The 20,035-nt window shown below is 37.8% G+C and overlaps 1 protein-coding gene across 1 annotated transcript in view; it reads right to left on the bottom strand.

The window, feature by feature from the left end:
• Positions 1-20,035, bottom strand: part of CRYBG3 (crystallin beta-gamma domain containing 3) — a 125,064-nt gene that overhangs the window by 35,101 nt on the left and 69,928 nt on the right. The window contains exons 10-15 of the mRNA XM_069550663.1: positions 19,297-19,332; positions 16,798-16,931; positions 12,738-12,864; positions 5,079-5,221; positions 4,852-4,978; positions 3,887-3,919 (exon numbers count right to left, since the gene is read on the bottom strand). Of these exons, the coding sequence (XP_069406764.1) occupies positions 3,887-3,919; positions 4,852-4,978; positions 5,079-5,221; positions 12,738-12,864; positions 16,798-16,931; positions 19,297-19,332 (600 nt within the window). The remainder of the gene's footprint in view (positions 1-3,886; positions 3,920-4,851; positions 4,979-5,078; positions 5,222-12,737; positions 12,865-16,797; positions 16,932-19,296; positions 19,333-20,035) is intronic.

Below are 20,035 nucleotides of genomic sequence, written 5' to 3'. Positions count from 1 at the left end.
AGTTAAAATACTCTCTATGCAAAGCAAAAAAAAAAAAAAAAAGGACTTAATACTGATTTGAATTTATTTTTATCCCCTAAATGAGATACGGTTCACTTAAGATGTGTCCAACCCCAGAAAAGTAACACCTCATTTTAACTACCTCACAAATGCCTCAGAATAGAATAATTCTCATCATAATAATGTTCTGAGGATGGACGCACAGAAACCAGCTCAGTGACTTCTAATTATAATAATTAATCTGTGCTTTTTATACTGGGTTGGAGAAGGAAATGGCAACCCACTCCAGTATTCTTGCCTGGTGAGTCCCACGAACAGAGGAGCCTGTTGGGGTACTGTTCATGGGGTTGCAAAGAGTCGGACACAACTGGTGACTAAGCACATAGTGGGTGAAATTAAGTGGCAGTGTCCTGGTGAAAAATAAGTCCTGTGAAGAGCTAGCTGGATGAGTCACTATTTTGGTTTCCTTTTCGGGTTAATGGAGAATAAATATACAAAACAACTCGGATACGTGGCATAGAACACAGATGAATAATCAGATGAACAAGAAATGAGTTGTTTCTAATTACACCCATCCTTCTGTGCCATGTAAGCATGGTTCCGTGCCTACCAGCTCCAAATGCAAGTGTACGAAGGAAAAAAGCAGCAGTGTATCAGCGGTTTCCAAGGTGCCTTTTCACATATACTGTCTTGTGTCTTCTTCAGAACTACACTTTGAAGCAGATATTATCACCCCTTTATGATGAAAATTTTGTAGAAATCCTTTCTCTTTTACTATGTATTTTTCATTTATAATACACATTAACAAATGTAATAGCTCTTCAGTATGACAAACTAAAACTTCAAGAACTTAATTACTGAACAAAGGAAGTTGTGCTTCGTTAATTTATTTCATATTATCAGAATAATTTTTGAATGCAGTTTTATTTATTCCAATGCTAAAATAAGTCAACTGAGAACACTCTGTCCTATCTCAATGAGATGTTCTGCAGCCCTGTGGACTTCCTGCAAGTAAATGTACTGGACGTTAAACAGAGAAAAAGGCTTTGTTTCCACTCTTCCATTACATCACATTGTCTCATACTGCAGTGCTATTTACTTCTCATATCAACTGCATATTCTATAGTGATTTTACGTCCCTGTTTACTCAGAGAAGCTTTCTTTACTTAGATAAGTACTGCTTTCTGAGTATTTCTGGCCTCTGGAGTCTATAAAAAGGATCTGGTCATGTTGTTCTCATTGTTGTTCTTCAGTCACTAGTCATGTCTGACTCTCTGCGACACCATGGACTGCAGAACAGCTCATTTAGACAAGACAGTATTCTCAGAGAAATTATTTTAGCATTTGAATAAATAAAACTATCTGGTCTTAGTACCACCCCCCTCCAAATGTTTTCCTATACTGCTCTTGAATCTTACTAATATTTGACTTGACTAGAATTGTTGTTTTCTTATCTTCCATACATGGTAACAGTAACTACCGCTGTTAAAGGGCCTGTGATCTCTTGAGAATTCAATCTGGCTGAATTATCCAATACAAGAAAATACTCAAGTTGCTTTTTCTGAGCTAGAATCACGTATAAAATGAAACAGAGGCTCAATATTTAAAGAAATTCAAACTTATAACTATACTGCAAATGGACATGAAGAAGATCCCAGGAAAGAAAGGTCCTTAGCTGGGTCATAGGGGAGAAAACAGAATTTCTAGAGAATGGAGGCCTGGAATACAATCTCACTGGAAACAGAACTCACTTTTATATGAGTTAATCTACTGAGAATGCAGATATTCAGGACTTGTGAAAAGAGAGAGACAAAGACATCATGAACATAATTCACATTCTATTTTTGTTTGGTCTGGGAAAAATAAAAATAAAATGATATTTGCTAATTATGAAGAACTCTATAATGATCCTGTTCTTGTATCATATATTGTGAGCTGGCAATCAGACCTGGTGAATCGACCTTCAGTCACAGGTAAAAAACAATCTTCTCAATAAAAGGAGGTATTCTCTGTCTCAAATAAGACATACATCATCATCCTATGCTTCCACATCGGCAACGGTATTTTTACTAGCATAAATCTCTACACATGTACTTTTTGGCTTTTTGCTTCTCAGGTGACTTGAGGTTTACTTTCAAATCACCAGCATGTTAAGAATCCCCTCTGTTACTTGAACTGGAGATGTAACTTCCTTCTTATTCCTCAGACAGAGAAAAATAACTACCCCATATAAACACAGCCTCTACCACTGTCAACCTGACTATCACAACTACTTGTGAAGGAGAAAATAACTTTATAGTTAATGAAAGGAACCAGACTATCAGCCAAGATCCGCTTGTTTTCATTTGGGTAAATGAAAACAAGCTAAACTTTCTGAAAATCTGGTCCAATGGAAATAATAAGAGCTTTGATACTGGGTAAATAAGGCGGCTTTGTCTGCTTGTTACCAAATGTCCAGCTGTCATACACTTGTCAGGACCTTTATTTCACAAGGCAGTGGTTGAACCATATTCAGAAAATAAACGGTGCCAATTTCACTGGGTGTTTGCGGCTGCTTCCTTTTTCTTCAAGTTGGACTGGAAATACTATAAAGAAAATCCTCTGAGCAATCTGTCCCAAACAAGGAAGTTCATTAAAAAAAAAAAGGGGGGGGAATGGAGGAAGGAGAGAAACAGAGCTTAAAAGAATATGATTTTTTTATCTGCACTTAAAACTCAGAGAATGTGCAGCTTGGAATTATCCCAGTTTTATCTCTTTTATCTACTCATGTTATATTGATTCATGTGGAAAAAAAAGTGCTTTGAAAGTCCATGGTTGGAGTTTTCTAAGATTCAAAATAAAGATCTGGCAGGAAGTGTCTCCAGAAACTGAGTTATATTCAGAGAGGAAATGTTCCCAAGAGGCCTGAGCTAATCAGAAAATAATAAAACCTGAAAACATTGTGAAGAGAAATATGGTTTAAACTAAGCTGATTTGAGATATATAAACACTGACAGGAATGTGCAAAATGTACACAGAGAAAAAGATTCAACATTATGTAAAACTAGCAAATGTCAAATACTTAGAACCAATCATTCTTTTTGGCTGTTTGAAGAAATTTTTCTAAATTTGTTATTTTAAATGAGACAGAGGAAGCACTGTATTTTACCCCCTTTCTTATATGGTTGTACTGCTTGTACCAAGATATGTCTTTCTTTGATGTAAAATCTTGGAATTAGATACAAAAAGTGTCTCTTTTGTGACCTCGAGCTGTGTGAAATGATGCTCACTTAAATTCTAAATCTTGGTTTTTCTCATGAATAAATGAGATAAATTCTGACCTCACAGAGTTATTAGAAGCACTAAGTAAGCACAATTTCTAGCTCTCAATGGATAATAAACAAATATTAGGTACCAGAGTATCACCCAATTCTTCAAACCATTAACATACTAGAAATAAAGAAGCAGGGTTGCAGTTTTACCAGCACTTTTAAGAAATTTGTGACTTAGGGTTTAGAGATACATTTACATAATAAGCATGCCATCTCTCCATGTAAGTTTGCTCCTCCACAGGACAGCGTAACATACTATGCTGATTAAGAATGTGATGTTGAAGAATGGATGGGCAACAGGAAAGAAAGTGGCAGAGGTTTGAGACGAACCCAAAGTGGTCAGTGCTGAAGCTCTAGTAGGAGGAAAACAAAGGACTGTGACAAACCCAGGCCAACGTGCTCAGTAACAAGGATGAGCACACTGGTGCCCACAGGTTCCTAGTACAATATAAACTGCCCTGCCATGCAGACACATAAAAGTTATCTGAGGGAAAGAGACAGACTTGAGAGAAAGAGTATACATATTTAGTAAGCAATTTTTAACAATTATAAGTTAAGAATATCTTTAAACATACCAAATGTGGAGGCTCATTTATCCCAAGTGGTTCCTGAAACATATATAAAAACATTTTAAGAATTATAATCATATATTCTTAGTTGTCTTTGAAAGTGCTGAGAATATCCTTTGGAAAACAAAGTATATCATCTGACCAATTTACTAGATTCTTTGAACTGGTAAGGACCCTCAAATAATCTACTAAATTAGTTTATAATAACCTTAATATTTATTACTAATTCATTTTGAGTAATATTCATTTTGAGCTAAAAGAAAAATGTGCCCCAGTGTCCATTAGAAAGACCCTGAACTTCTCACCACTTCTCTCCCATCACTATCTCATGGGTACCCTTACTGTTCTGCAGTGCTTGTTACTATCCACACTGGCCACACTCTTTCATAACTTTGTACCTTTCACATGTGGAGATGATTCCTTCTTTCTGAACTGCCTTTTCTGCCCCACTTCCTTTTCTGGAAAGATTGCTTTTATCCTCTAAGGCATCACTCAAATCATCTCTTCTTGAAGTCTGGCATGGTCCCCAGAGCCCCAGGCTCTCCATGCTCCCTTTCTCTGGTCCCTCAGCACTGCTTACACCTGCCTACACACTTCATTTTCTCACTAGTCATACTGTAAGTAATAGAGCATAATAATTGTCTGTCTCCTCTAAGAGACACAGAGACCCACTGGGGCAGGCTTATTCATCTTTTATCTCCAGTGATCAGTCCTGTCTGACATGTCAAAGACACTAAATACGTGCTACTGGATGAATGAACTGATCAAATGACAAGAGTTCCTAATCATGGAGGTGCTAATACTACCTACTAGCTGTCTATGGAGTCTACAGAAATTCATATGCTGTTTCATTTTCTCTGTAGATACATAACAACATAATCCAACAGTCCCACTTCTTTAAAGCCCGTTCCACACATCAACTGTATGCCATTACATGCCTCTGGCACTGGCTATGTTCATATTTAACTTACCAACTGGATGGGCCGTATTGACATGATTGTATTATTTGATCCTCCCCAGTCAAAAAAGCACTTGTATTTCCCTTTCTCTAAAATGTACTGTTCTCCACAGAAGAACTTCTGCTGGTAGGCAACCCATCTAAGTAGGATAAAAAAGAACAAGAACAGAGGTGACACAGAATTGAGCAACCAACAATTTAAACACCAAAGAAGCTCATGATTCTTAGGAGTCAACTTACACGCCACTTTTAACATGAATGGACCTTGTTTCACTGCCAAAGCCAATTTCTCCTAAGTCAGAAATTTCCTGATTTGTAATGTCAATAAACTTCCCACTTTCCAGATCAGAGTCAAACAGTGTGATTGAAGATTCTATGAAATTCTAAAAAGAAGAAGAGGAAAGTTGAGGCATTTTGTTTTATGGCTTGTATCTTGGCAATTTTCACATGCTTTTGGGATAATTTTCACACAACTTCAGGAAGAATTTTAAATGGTACTGAAGGCAATTTTAATAGGCATTACTCCTAAACAATTTAAAGAAAACATAAGTCTCAATTTACTTTAAGCAGAGAAATACAATTTTATGAAACTAGAAATTAGTTCACAGTCAGTAAACTGCTGGCACTTACAGACTATCATATGTAATGGTAATTATAAAGGAAACTAAGTCTAACTTGTGCCTAAAGAGCAAAAGCCACCTGAAACAGAAAGTAAACATACAATGTACTGTGGGCATCGTGGGAGAGGATTTTATGAGTTTAAATATAACAAGATAAATGAAATTTGCTTGAAAAAATTGTTTTATAAAAATTAAAATCAGAGGACAACATCTCCATATAGTCAGACAGAATACTTAAAAATCACAGAAAAATTATAAGACCCAACTTGACAGTTAATTCACAAAATAAACATTATTTACAAAAAAGATTAAGTTAAAAACAAACAAATGTCTAATTTCACTACAAGAATAAAGAAATTCAAATTAAAACAGATAGTTTCACTTTTTAAGTCAAGAAATATCTAAAAACCCAGTTTTAGCAGGGAACGTCTCTGGTGGAAATATATGTTCTGCAGCTATTTTAGAAAACAATTTAGACATATATTTAAAAGACTGAAATTGTTTATTCTTTGAGTGTGATATTCCTTTTTTCTTAAGTTTCTTAAAACTGAATGACAGTTAATTTATATGCAAAGATGAATTATTTATCATAGTGAAAAGCTGTAAATAGTATAAATGTCCAAAAGATTTACAAACACAAACCTTTAAGCATCCACCGCTTGATGGAATAAATACAATTAAGGAGAGTTTTTAACAAGTTAACAGTTAAAAATATATCACATACTCATTTCTGCCAAGAGCTTTACATACCTTATTTCTGATGTGATTATTTTACTATCACTCCTATTTTACAGCTGACAAAATTGAGTCAACTCCCTGATATATCATAGCTATTGAGGGGCAGAGGTTGAATCTGAGTGTAAATCTGTTTGTCTATTCTAAACTCTTAATCACTGTCAGATATAAATGTAAGGATAAAAGAGTAGGACAAAAACTAAAACTTAAAAGCTTGGTAAGATGAGAAGTTCTCACAAAACCCTCAACTTTTCATTTAAAAAAGGATAGAAGAAAAAAAAAGAAAAACCGAGAGTGGTTACCTTTGGGTCCAGAAGTTGAAAAATTTTACCCTATATTTTTTCAGAATTTCAAATAGGTGTATTTTTAACTGGAAAATACAGAACACATTAAAAAAAATAAAAACTCTTCATTTCTGCCTATTATTTCACTGTTTGTAGCTCAAGTTTTAAACCTACAGAAAAATGTTATCAGCTTCTATACATCTCAAACACTATCAAATTTCTCATTATGGTTATTATTACAATCTAAGATTTCCAGGACAAACATTCATTTTACATGAACAAGCAAAACAGTATCCAATAAAAACAAAGCATCTATGAGGAGAAAGAAAATACATCTGAAAAAAAAATTCTCTTGCACTTACAACGTACATGTCAACTTTCAAGGATTTTAAAAACTGCTGATACAGGTGGGTCAAATTTCATTTGAAACTTCAGGAAAAAAGATAAAGGCTTTTTACTGAAATTTTTATATTTTCTAAGCCATATTTGGGTTTTCAATTCCTCTTTGAGTAAACATGTGGAACCTGAGAACACCTGTCGCCTTCATTGCTTTTGCATCTTTCTTAAAAATGTGGAAGCCAGGTGAATTTAGTCTTTATGACTCCCACTATCTATCCCTCATCTAATTAACAGAATACTTTTCAAACACGTGCACTTGTTATCTTTTGAGCTTCCTTAAATCCTGAATTTACATATATATGTGTATATATGTATGCATGCACATATACACATATTGATATTTCTGTATCTCATTATAGACATAGATCTGGAATTTTCCAAATACAAATCTAGAATATACATATATTAAATCAAGGCCCTAACATCCTATTAGAGATTTCTTGGGTTCCCTGGTGGCTCTGTGGTAGAGAATTCACCTGCCAATGCAGGAGACATGGGCTTGATCCCTGGGTTGGGAAGATCCCCTGGAAAAGGAAATGGCAACCCACTCCAGTATTCTTGCCTGGGAAATCTCATGGACAGAGGAGCCTAGTGGCCTACAGTCTATGAGGTCACAAAGATTTGCACACAACTATGTGACTAAATAACAACAGAGATTTGCTTGCCCAGGACAAGCCTCCCCAGTGAAATTTTACAGCCTGGGTACTATATCAACAAACTTGCTTATACTGACAAAAGAAACTTCCATCACCCAAGGAACATGAACTTGCCTGTTTCTTACAACCTGAAAGTACATACCTAGCTCCAGGTGGCTGTGAGGATAAAACATGGTGATGACAAGTGAAGGTGGCCATCCGGGTCCTAGTCAAGAACTGATATCAATAGCTGCCAACCAAGTCCGGCCCAGCCACAATGGGCAGGCCTTCAGCAGCTCTCACACACAGACCTCTCCCCCGCTACTCTCGTGACTCTGTGATGACCCACCTCTGCTTTTACCTTGTCTGCCCCTACCACTGTTCTCTATCTACTCCCTGTTAGGGTTACAGGGGAGCAGAGATAAGCTGACATATGCTGTGGGCCACTGCATCATGCTGGAGTAAAATGGGAACATGTGCTGTGACTGTGCCTTTCCATTGAGAAACCACTTGTATTACAGTGTGATGTTTACTTGAACACTGTTCTGATGAATCCTATGGCATGGGTTGTGGGAGACTGGCAGCCGTGAGGAGGGTGAGGTGGGAAGCAGGCTGGAGGCACAGGCCATTGGGCCATGGTGCAGCCTGGGGCTGAACAGAGAAGGAGGGGTTTACTGTCACAGGACCCGGTGCCAAGTACAAGTGCTGGCAGTCCACGGGTTCACAAATATACTCACATGGCTGGAGTCTCTGTCCTTCCTGCTCTGCCTCCCATGCCCAGAGATGTGGCCAAGGGCACAGGGGTCTTCTAACAGAGACACTGTTCTCTCATTTAACCTCCTGCTTTTGTTTATTCATAGCTTTCCTTGCCTTGTAGCTTCTGCCTTCCATCTTTTTCTAAAAATGTTTCTGAGTCTGTCTCCTGGCTTTGATCCTCTCTGCTTGTTACACTCAAACCTACCAAATACACAATATCTGATCCAATTGACTAGCTGCCATCAATATGGTGTTCCTGCTGCGGGGAGCTCTAACTCTAAGCCAAATCCAATCATCTGGGGCAAAATCTCCAGGGTCACATGTACAAAGTAAAATAAATAAAATATGTAAGAAAACACAAAAACAAAAAACCAAACTTAACTGCCTTGTTCATGAGGTGACTGCAATAGGACCCAAGTCCTGTGAGGTTACCAGGCTACCATCATTCCAACTCTAAGCACAATTAAATAACTTAAACTTATTAAATAACTTTCAAAGTCACATGGATTTAAGCGGAGCTCTGTTGCTCCAGAAAGATGAGTAATGATGGAACCTCAAATCTTCACTCCATTTTAAAGCACTTAAACAGAACCAAAAATCAGGAGAGTCTAATGCAGTCTCAGGCACAGTACTCCCCACTGTTAGAATGAGCTAATGAGCAGTTGCTTCAGGACTAAAAATAAGTCTTAAGGATCAATAATTTGATTACCTTTAAATTTCATAAAATCCCTCAGCTCATCAGGTTCTGGAACTCCTGCACCACAACCCCCTTGGGTGGGCAGCATAAAACAAGACACCAAGACACCAGGGGAGATCTGATGTGTCCATTAATTTAGGGGACACAACGGTGTCTGCTGCATACCACCTGGTTTTACAGATCTGAAAAGAGGCCCCGAGTCTGAAAATCAGAACAAAAGCAAATCCAAACCTAGGAGAGTTTGAAACTGAGGGAAAACAAGCATACTAAGAAACTTATAGAGAGAGCCAAGAATAAAAATTCCTTCTTTAATCCCTGGAGTCTAAATTACTGCTATATTCCTTCCTCCTGGTCTTTTTCTCTTTATAAAATAATCAACTCCAAGTCACTATATCTGCCTGACTCATTTGGAATTAGAAACACATTTCTGGTCATCCTCTCCAAAGCACTTCGTGACACAGACCATATTATCCCTAAGGGACATGTCCAAGATCTGACCTTTGTAGATCCAGAGTGTTCCATATACTAGAGCCAGGACATTAGAAGACTGCATTATGTTATGCAACTTTTCTACCTTTCATCTGTTTATTTGATATTATTTCAACTTAGATCTCAAAAGCAGTGCTTTACTCTTTCCCAGGTTAGAGACCTTTGAGAGCCTATATGTCTCACATCAGCGCTGCCTGTTAATCCCACTGTCTATGACAACCCCAAGAGCTGTTCACCCTATGTCTAACAATAACTGTATCATATACTTAAAATTTTCAGAGAGGGTAGATCTTATGTTGTGTCTTATCACAAAAAAATTACTAATTGTAAAGAGGGCATGAGAAAACTCTGAGAGGAGACAAGTATGTCCAGGGCCTTGATAGTATGATGGGTATATACTTATTCCCAAATGCCTCGATTGTATACAATAAATACGTACAGCTTTCTACATGTCAATCGTGCTTCAATAAAGTGGTTTTTAAAAAGAGAATCTCTACCCAATTCCATGCTATGTCTGAAGAAAATATTTCATCTGAAAACATTTGTGTGAACATAATTTTCAGACTGTTTATAATTTAAATTTATGTACATAATTCTTTACTATACACGTGTATTAGTCTGCAGAGTAACTGTATATTTACAGCTACAAATGAAATGTTAATAAGCCATTGGCTGAATGAGATTCCAGCTTTCCACTCCTGAAGTGCTTTTTAATCTAATCATTCAGTGACAAGGAAAATGGGAAATGTGACATGGGCTCTAGAGTAAGACAGAGTCACCCGTCAAATTACAGCTCTGTACCTGGACACAGTACCTAAGCTCTGAGATCCTCAGTTTCTGCATCTGTAATATGGGAGTCATAAAACTCTCTATCTCATCATTTTTGTGAAGATTAAGTACAACTATGAATGTAAAGCCATTAGTAAGCACCTGAAGATGTTAGGAATATCATAATGAGGATGATGATAATATCTTTACAAGCTAGTCTTAATTTTTTTTAACCTAATTTAAAGATAATAGGTTTTCTTTGAAGGAAATCATGTGTATTAAAAACTATGTGTTATCATTTTCATAAATACCAAAAACTTCTATTTGCAGCAGTAGTTTAATTTCTGTTCTCATAGACTGTCTCTATCAAGTATCTCCTGACTTTTTAGCTATAGTGTTTTTTTCTTTCCACATTTCCTACTATTTGAAGAATTCAACTAGTGAAATCTTGGAGTTTTGCCTGTTTTAGTCACAGTCACCTTGGAAGATACCATCACATTTTCTGCTGAACATTTCTAGAAGCAAACTTCGGCTCTGCTTTTTTCCTTTAAATCAGGAGGGAAATTCTTAAAATCATTCAGTACTAGGTGGGAGATGCTCTGAATTATGATGCTTAACTTCCTCAATGCATGCAGTTATCATGAACTAAAAGAGAAAAAGATGCAGGCTTTATCATGTTTTGTCTGGCGTGCCTTTTAGTCCTCAAGGAAGAAGTGGCTAGAGAAAACCTGTGGCCCCTGTACATTAGAATTGAAAGCTAAATACCTCAAAAGCTCAGACAACTTAGTACCCAATCTTCAGTTGGCTCTGCTAAACTTCTTTTAGGTAGAACTGGTTTTTCAACTCACTTTTTTACTAACAAGGATCACTGTGGACAAAAAAAAAAAGCTCCCTTATTCCCTATGATTCTTCTCTCCCATTCTGGCTCCTGCTGCCCAACTGAGTGAGGCGTTGCAACAGTGGTGCCTGTGACCCTGACATAGAAACTTAGGGGACAGAGCGGCAAGAGCCCACCTGGACCTGAGAATCACCCGTCACTGCATCATCAGTTCCTTCAAAGGGTGGCTTTGGAGGCCATGCCAGATAGTTTAGAGTTTATATGGGAAAAGATTATTTTGAAAATATACTGCAGTGGTATAACTTCTTAATTATGAGAAAACATGGCCCTCTGAACACACTACAGAAGTCTCCAGAGCTGGTCAGAAAAGTGAGCAACATCTGATAAGCAAGCTCTGATATCCTGCAGAACTCTCTAGCGTCCTTCTAGCTCCTCTTCCCTGTGTCTTCCAGTCCTGGAACATTCTAGACTTCCTGCCTCCAGGCTTACCTCCTTCACCTCATGCTAGTCCTTGATACATTCACCAAAAAAATAAAAACCTTTCTAAAATGCTAATCTAATCACACTCACTAGGCCTAAAATTCATTCCTTCTGGTCAAGTCAAGAAAAAAAGTGTGAACTCCTCATCATGGCATATAAGGCCCTTCATTTTCTGGCTCTGGATTCATCTTCCCGAGCTCTAATATCCTATTTTTACTGCATTTCCAAAATATATCAGTTTCACTTATATGAGGGTTTCTCAACTTCAGCACCAGTAATATTTTAGGCTCATGACTCCTTGCAGTGGGGGCTGTCCAGTGAATTATAGGGGTTGAACAGCCTCCCTGGCCTCTACCCACTCGATGTCTGTAGCCTGACAATCCCCAACCCTCACAAAGTCATAACAATACAAAATGTCTCCAGACACTGCCAGATGCCCCCTGCATGAGCTCATCCCCAACACTGGCTCCTATCCTTGCTTTTTAAAATGTTAACCTCTTGCTAAAACACCCATCTTTCTTCTTCACCCTGTTCCCAAATTTCACTTAGCTAACTCTCAAACTTGAAATTTCAACTCAGCTGCCCTCTTTTCCTGCCCACTTCAAAAGGGAAGTATTTGACTTTTGTCTGGGTATCCTGAATACTTTGTGTTGAATCCAATCACAGTCAAACACTATCAAACATTTACATAGGTACTATCAACCTGGTGGCTCAGACGGTAAAGCATCTGTCTACAATGCGGGAGACCTGGGTTCGATCCCTGGGTCGGGAAGTTCCCTGGAGAAGGAAAAGGCAACCCACTCCAGTACTCTTGCCAAGAAAATCCCATGGACAGAGGAGCCTAGTGTCCATGGGGTCGCATTGGACATGACTGAGCGACTTCACTTTCACTTTCATCAGCCCTAACAGATAGGGAGTCAGTGTCTAGTCATCATATCTCCAGCACCTGACACAATCTATCTAACAGCAGGTGTTCAAAAATCATTATGGAATCAATGGATGAAAAATACACACAAATATTCTGTAATAATCATGGCAGTTAAGAAAGGCAAGTCATATAAGCCATTCAGTTTAATAGTCTCAGGTAGCAGAAACATTTTATCATTTTATATTCTACCAGAGGTCATGTCCAGTTTTCATGGAAAACTAAAAAAAAAAAAAAAGAAAAAGAAAATTAAGAATAAGGAAGTTAACTCACAGCTTGTAAGTACCGGAAAGACAAGATGGAACCACTTAATGCCCCAAAGGCATTACTGTCTTCAAAATCTCCTTCTTCAAGCAAGAACTGCTGGCCTTTAAAATGTTCTTTTTCATAGGCAACCCATCTACAAATAGAGGACATACAACTGAGTTATTAATAAAACCACAGTCAAGAAAGAGAGAAAATCATGATAAAGCACCCAGTTGCACATCACCTCTCCGATTATACAGAGTGAAGTAAGCCAGAAAGAAAAACACCAATACAGTATACTAACACATATATATGGAATTTAGGAAGATGGCAATGACGATCCTGTATGCAAGACAGGAAAAAAGACACAGATGTGTATAACGGACTTTTGGACTCAGAGGGAGAGGGAGAGGGTGGGATGATTTGGGAGAATGGGAATTCTAACATGTATACTATCACGTAAGAATTGAATCGCCAGTCTATGTCTGACACAGGATACAGCATGCTTGGGGCTGGTGCATGGGGATGACCCAGAGAGATGTTATGGGGAGGGAGGTGGGAGGGGGGTTCATGTTTGGGAACGCATGTAAGAATTAAAGATTTTAAAATTAAAAAAAAAAAAAAAAAGAAAAGAGCATTTGAAAAAAAAAAAGCAATACACTTATTTTGCTAGCATTTACAGAGACAAACGAATGGTGTAAACTTCATGGATCAATATTTTTTATAGTTTGGAGGCTTTTGCCAACAAAAGGTTAGCTGTTACAGGATTGCAACACAGGAACACATTTAATGTTTGTGGCCTGACCCTATACCACCATCACAGCATGGTCGGAGAATAGCCTGCCAAGGAAAAAATAATGGAAAGCACAGACAATGAGAAATACTGCAAAGCCACAATGAGATTCAAAGACAATCAGTCTTATTTTTCTGATTAAGCCCTGCTGGAATCACAGAATGATCACTATATTAAACATGTATTTAGGGTTTAACTCAAAGGAACCTGTCATCAGCTTTGGATCAGAAACACATTACAGGAAGGTTTAGCAAGGAGAAACTAGGAAATGCGACTGGGCTGTTATTAGCCCTGGTGGTCTAAATATATACAAAGACTTCTGTAAATATTTACAGGTAGGAAATGTTGCTCCCACCATTTTATCAGTGGTGATAATGGAAACAGGAAGCACCATGGCAGACTTTCCAAGGACAGAGATTTCTTGACTTCTAATTTGAAATTATCAGTACCGAACACTAATAAACACAGTTACTCATTAGTTCTTCAGGAAACTTAACCTTTATCTGCGGTAACCCACAGTAGCTAATGCAGTGTGGGCATAGATAAAACACATGCTGCCCTGCTTAAATCTGCCCTTAGCTGGCACTGTGTAACTAGAGTGGGACCCGCTCCAATGGGGCAGATTCCAAGAGTGACTACTGTGGGCTCCTGGGTTGGGGACTTCTGAATTCTAGAGCTTGTCAAAATGAAGCCGGGTAGGGCTAACTATATTCTTTTGGGAAGATACAAAAAGTATTCCTAGGAACTGTTTTCCTAGGTTATGAAGTAACAGTAGCCACTCAGTACTCCTGAACCCATATCTAATTTCTGTAGGTGTGCCTATGGTAGGGAAAAGGGTAAGGGTCCATGTGAGTTAGAATAAACATTTTATACATACTAGCAAATTTGTAAAATATAAAGAAACTACTATTATTCTATTCTTAAACTACTAAGTGAAAATAAATTTTACGAGAGAACTTTTGAATTCTAAGTTTATATAAATGGGACTATTCAAAACATGCTTTTAATATACCTGAATGGGAAAAATAAGATACAGAAGACCTAATATTAAAGGAGAAATCAGTAAAGTATAACAGTTCAAAAACCTGCACAGCCTTTCTCAATAGATTTTTAATTAAGATTAAAATTTACATATATCTGGGATATTTAAAAATAGATGCTATCTGAGAAAAATTAAGACACATCAACCTCATTTTCTCTAGACTCCTTAGGACAGAGGTGAGGAAGAGTTCCTATTATTTACAGATAAAGTTCAAGAGTTAAAAGTGAAAAATAATGAAATAGTGAAGCAGTAAAAAAAAAAAATAGTAGAATTAGTGAAAAAAATAAAAGTCACCTGTTCATCTTTATATTGGACATCACATTTTTCTCCTGCTGCTGCTGCTGCTAAGTCACTTCAGTCGTGTCCGACTCTGCGTGACCCCAGAGACGGCAGCCCACCCGGCTCCCCCGTCCCTGGGATTCTCCAGGCAAGAACACTGGAGTGGGTTGCCATTGCCTTCTCCAATGCATGAAAGTGAAGTCGCTCAGTCGTGTCCGACCCTCAGTGATCCTATGGACTGCAGCCCAGCAGGCTCCTCTGTCCATGGGATTTTCCAGGCAAGAGTACTGGAGTGGGGTGCCATTGCCTTCTCCAGCAGGTGTCATATAAAAAATGAAAGTGTGTATAATGTTTTACTAGCCATAATATTTTGAGATTTTATAAAATAATCACAAATACACTTAGAAAATAAGTGCACATGTCCACGGATCAGAGAACACTACGACTACACACAACACAATAAAAATTTATCCAAAACGGATTTGTTTTTCAAGCCTCTGATAAATTTTTTAAATTCAAAGGTGAGGAACTGGATAATAACTAATATTTCAGACTGAGACAGGCTGCGGCCTGGGACCATTTGCTGCAGTGTTGCAATGCTTACATATGAATAAACCTCTCCTGGAGGAACAAAGTACGAAGAAACTATGGGACTACAAATCACTGTGTTCATGTACAGTTGGGGCAAACTCTGGACAAAAGACACAAAGAACAAAAAAAAAAGAAAGAAAAAGCAGGGGGTCAGGAGCAAAGGCAGAGAACTGTGCATGCCCTGTGCAGATGATACCACCTAAGGGGTGGGCAAACCACTAAGCCGTCAATTCCCGGACAACCTCTACCCTCACTCCACATAAGGAACAAGCTCGCCTCTACCTCAGGGAACAAGCAAGCAGGGGAATCCTGTTGTTTGTTCTTGATCCCCTCTGCTGCAACAAGAGGCCTAATAAAGCCTTGTCTGAATTTCCAGTCTGGTCTCTGATCAATTCCTATTGATTAAGGAGGTCAAGAACCTTAGTTAGTAACAAGACTAGTTACCAACATGACCTACATATCCAATGCATTGCATAGTACATTTCCATTTTGGCTAGTGTATCCATTACTTGAACTAGTGTCAGAAACTGCAAAGACTAAGTCTCTAAATATAGCCCCTTGAGTAATCTTAAACAAGTCATTTAACTTCTTTGAATGAAATATTTGAGCAGCATCTTTTGCTAGAATACAGTGAACAAGTTATATGATGTACTGCAAATAAGAGATATTGATACTTAAATGAAAATAAACCAACATTTCAAATATTAATAATTCAACCTATCAACAGAGAGATTAACATGTTGTCTGAAGGAATTCTAGCCCTGAGTTGACCATGGCAATTAAGTTATGAGGAAAGCTTCTTTTCGATGGTTTTACCTGTGAGGATACAAATACAAAGTTTCACCCTAGTCTAGTAACTGCTGATTGAGAGTGGGGTAGAGGTGCATTGGTTACACTTGGATTTGTTCTTCAGGAGCTTTCTTGAAAACAGAGCAGGGCCAGAAGGTAACCAATGTCAAGAACCCTTGATTTTGTAAACACACAGCCCAGGCTACCTCTTTAATGAGAGAGGACTCACTGCCAAGACCCTTAGCACCAAAAGTCAACTAAGGCAGAACAGAGTGAAAATTGGGACTCTCATGCATGTGCATAATCTGTCAAGAAATAATCTTGTCTTGCAATTCTTATCTTCTATACTGTGCTTACAAATACTAAGAGCTTAAGTTTTAGAAACTGTTCCCTTCATTTAAACTATCTCATAATTTCTAATACTAACACAAGTTCACAGAAAGCTGCCAGTAATAGGTTCTATTTCCCACATTTCAGAAGGGACGTATATTTTTAGATTAAGGTAGGTTGTTTTTGCTCTGCTCAGCACATTTTGGGTGCTGATCTTCAAAAGTAGACAAGTGAATCACATATGGAAAATATATAATACTCACACTCCACCGACGACACGGATTGATCCAATTCCATGAAAGTCTACATCATTTTTTAAAAAATTAGGGACAGAATCTATGTGTTCACTAAACTCTTTGGCCTGTCCATGGAAGTGAGGTTTTTCATAAATAATAACCTGAAAAATATGAAAAAAATCACTTAGCATGCTCATATTTTAGAACAGATACATACTGATTTATATGACACTGAAGGCCACAACCTGAATGAAGGACCACTGTTCATTTTCTTCCTTTATACTCAAAATATAGAATACTGTCTGACATTCACAAGGAATATGTGAGTCTTTATCCATTATAAAGATATAATATCTTGATAATATGTTTCTCTTATATCAACGTACTCAAATATAATTACATGTTCTATTTACCCAAATCCTAGGTCCATTGCAAAGAGTAAACTGTCTTGAACTATCTATGTTTTTCTCTCTGTTCAATATTTGATACAGACCCGCTATATATTTACTGAATTTCCTCTATTAAGAAACCAAAATTCTCTTGAGTTTAAGAAAACGTGCTATTTCTTGCAACATTGCTTGTATGGTCACTACTAATCACTGAGAAGAATTACACATGCAAATTCCCGAATTTAAATAAAAAACTTCCTAAAAGTTAGAAACGATTGAAAAAAATTTGGTATTCTTATTGGATATTTGGTTCAAATGGAGGAGGGAATGCAGTAGGACACAGATTTCTAGCATTTCGTTTACTTCAAACTTGGATTGGTACAAGTACTTCCCTTCTATTTTTTTTTTATTTTATTTCCCAAGCATAAGCTGCCCTTGGGGTTCAGGAAAGTGATGACAGTAATAGCACTCATCTACCTACACTTTATCACCTGGTCCTATTTATGGCTGATGGCATAATTTGCATACAATTGGTGAATAAAATCCCATGCTTAGACACACTGAACCTGCAAGTTGTAGCTTCTTTATTTAAAAAAAGAAAAACAACAATAACACTGAGAACATTACACAGTCTGAAAAAAAAATATTTAGTACTGCTCCTGCTGTTTTCTACATATTAAATTTTCAGAGTGCTATATTGGAAGTGATGAAGTATTATTTGGGTTTAATACACGCTACATATGTTGAACACATTGAAACTAAGTAAGAAGCAGTAATTCTTTGATGAGTAAGTCACAAGCCAACATCTAACAACTTAAAAATTGTGACTGTCTAGGATAACCATTCCATTCACATGCCTCAGACTGCAACTGTCCACAGAAGAGCCAGCCCAAAGTTCTGATGCAGCAAAGAGACTGAGACAAGTCACTCAGGGAGTGTCACAACGAGTTCTGCACTTATTAGGTCACTAGTTCAAAACCTTGGCTGCATGTCAAGAGTCACCTAGGGAGCTCTGAAAAATTTTAACCACACCCCAGGCCAAATAAGTATCTTTTCCAATGGAACCCAGGCATAAATATTTGTTTTAGAACTCACATATGTATGATTCTAACATATAGCCAAATTGTATTAGATTCATTCAGATACTAAGTTTTAAAAAAAACTCCATCTATGTGATTGGGAGAATGGTAGTCAATTCCACAAATTAGGAAGCCCAGAAATGGGAAAGCTGGGGGAATTGTGCCTTGGTTTGGAGAGGAGGACGGATGAATCCCTGTGTCCTTGCCTGCCTCTGAAAGTGCTTGCTCTAATTAAACGAGGCCTGTTTGCATCTTTCATCACTACACTGATTTTCTTCCTATCTCTCTTTACAGGCATTCTACAATCCCATTTGTTTCTCTTTCCCAAAACGTAGTTAATTCTAGCATTACTGCCACCCCAGTTTTCGGTGCCTCTACTGTTCCCTTCAGATACTCATACTTTCAAACTGACATCACCTGATAAAGCTGCTTGCATCTCCTCCTGATCATCCTTGATCTCCATCCTGAGCACCACTCCCAAAAGCCTGCTGGATATTTCCACTTGAAAGTCTAGCTATCACCTCAACCCCTTGCCCCCGATAAAATAAATATCAAACCTATCATATTTCCAGCCTGTAGGTGCTTACTGGGTCAGACTGGGTTGTCAGAACAGACCTCCACCTTTCTGTACTGAGCCCTCTTGTCATTTGAGCATGGGCCCTCAGCAACTCCTTTGTGCAGTCACTGCCCACCAACCCAAGATATATTACCTAGATATTGCCAGCATACATTCAGGTAATCACATTTTAACTGTAATAGTCCCAAACAGTTAAGGGGCTTCCCAGGTGGTGCTAGTGATAAAGAACTCGCCTGCTAGTGCAGGAGATACAAGAGACGTGGGTTCAATCCCTGGGTCAGGAAGATCCCCTGGAGAAAGAAATGGCAACCCACTCCAGTATTCTTGCCTGGAAAATCCTGTGGACGGAGAAGCTTCATGGGCTACAGTCCATGAGGTTGCAAAGAGTCGGACATGACTGAAGCGACTTACCACACACACAAATAGTTAAAGATTTAATTCTCAAACTTTTTAGCCTGCTACCAAAGTGTTCAAGACTCACCTTTAAGTTCATAGGCATTTCCACTTTCAGTCCACCCTTAAGATGACAAAAAATTTTAATATTAGATATATTCATATTTAAAATATAACTAACCACAAGTAACTAGGTAATGTATGTAGGTTATATAAAAACTTGATTGGTGAAGATTACATACCAAATTTATGTTGTAGTATTTAAAAATTTTAAGTATAGAATTCTACAGCAGTCAAAATCAAGTCAGACTACTCTATATCAATGTAAATGGGGTAAGAAATCTTGGAAAGATACTTTCCAGAGTACAACCACTACAAGGAAGGAAACCAAGCCTTATTGCTTAAGTACATGTGACCAATTAAAGATTTAATCCCACAGCATAGTGTCTCAAAAAGAAGAGTGGAGTTGTTAGTACACTGAAAACTTTATTTGGCAGGGTAGATTTCTAAACCACTTAATACTCAGTTTCTTCTCTACAAAGGCTTGGGCTTTCTGTGTTAGAGCATTTCATCTTCCAAGTCCTATCACACTTGCTGTCTTTGTGACCACATGGAGATAAGAGCATAAAAGGTAACCCACTCCTCACAAAAGCTCTAGTGTATCATTTCTTTGTTTCCAGTGCTACTCTGCATTGTAATACTCCTTAAAATTTCCGTTTTTGCTGGTTTTTAGCATTTTTTTAAGGCACAGCACAAAAACGGTTTGTCACATAGCCACTATTTAATTGAACAGTTTGCCCCTCAAATAAAAATATTTGCAACAGAAT

This window comes from Ovis canadensis, chromosome 1, assembly GCF_042477335.2.
Source record: "Ovis canadensis isolate MfBH-ARS-UI-01 breed Bighorn chromosome 1, ARS-UI_OviCan_v2, whole genome shotgun sequence".
NCBI classification, from domain to species: Eukaryota; Metazoa; Chordata; class Mammalia; order Artiodactyla; family Bovidae; genus Ovis; species Ovis canadensis.
The sequence above is the reverse complement of the archived record's forward strand: the minus strand, read 5'-3'. Positions and strand labels throughout refer to the sequence as shown.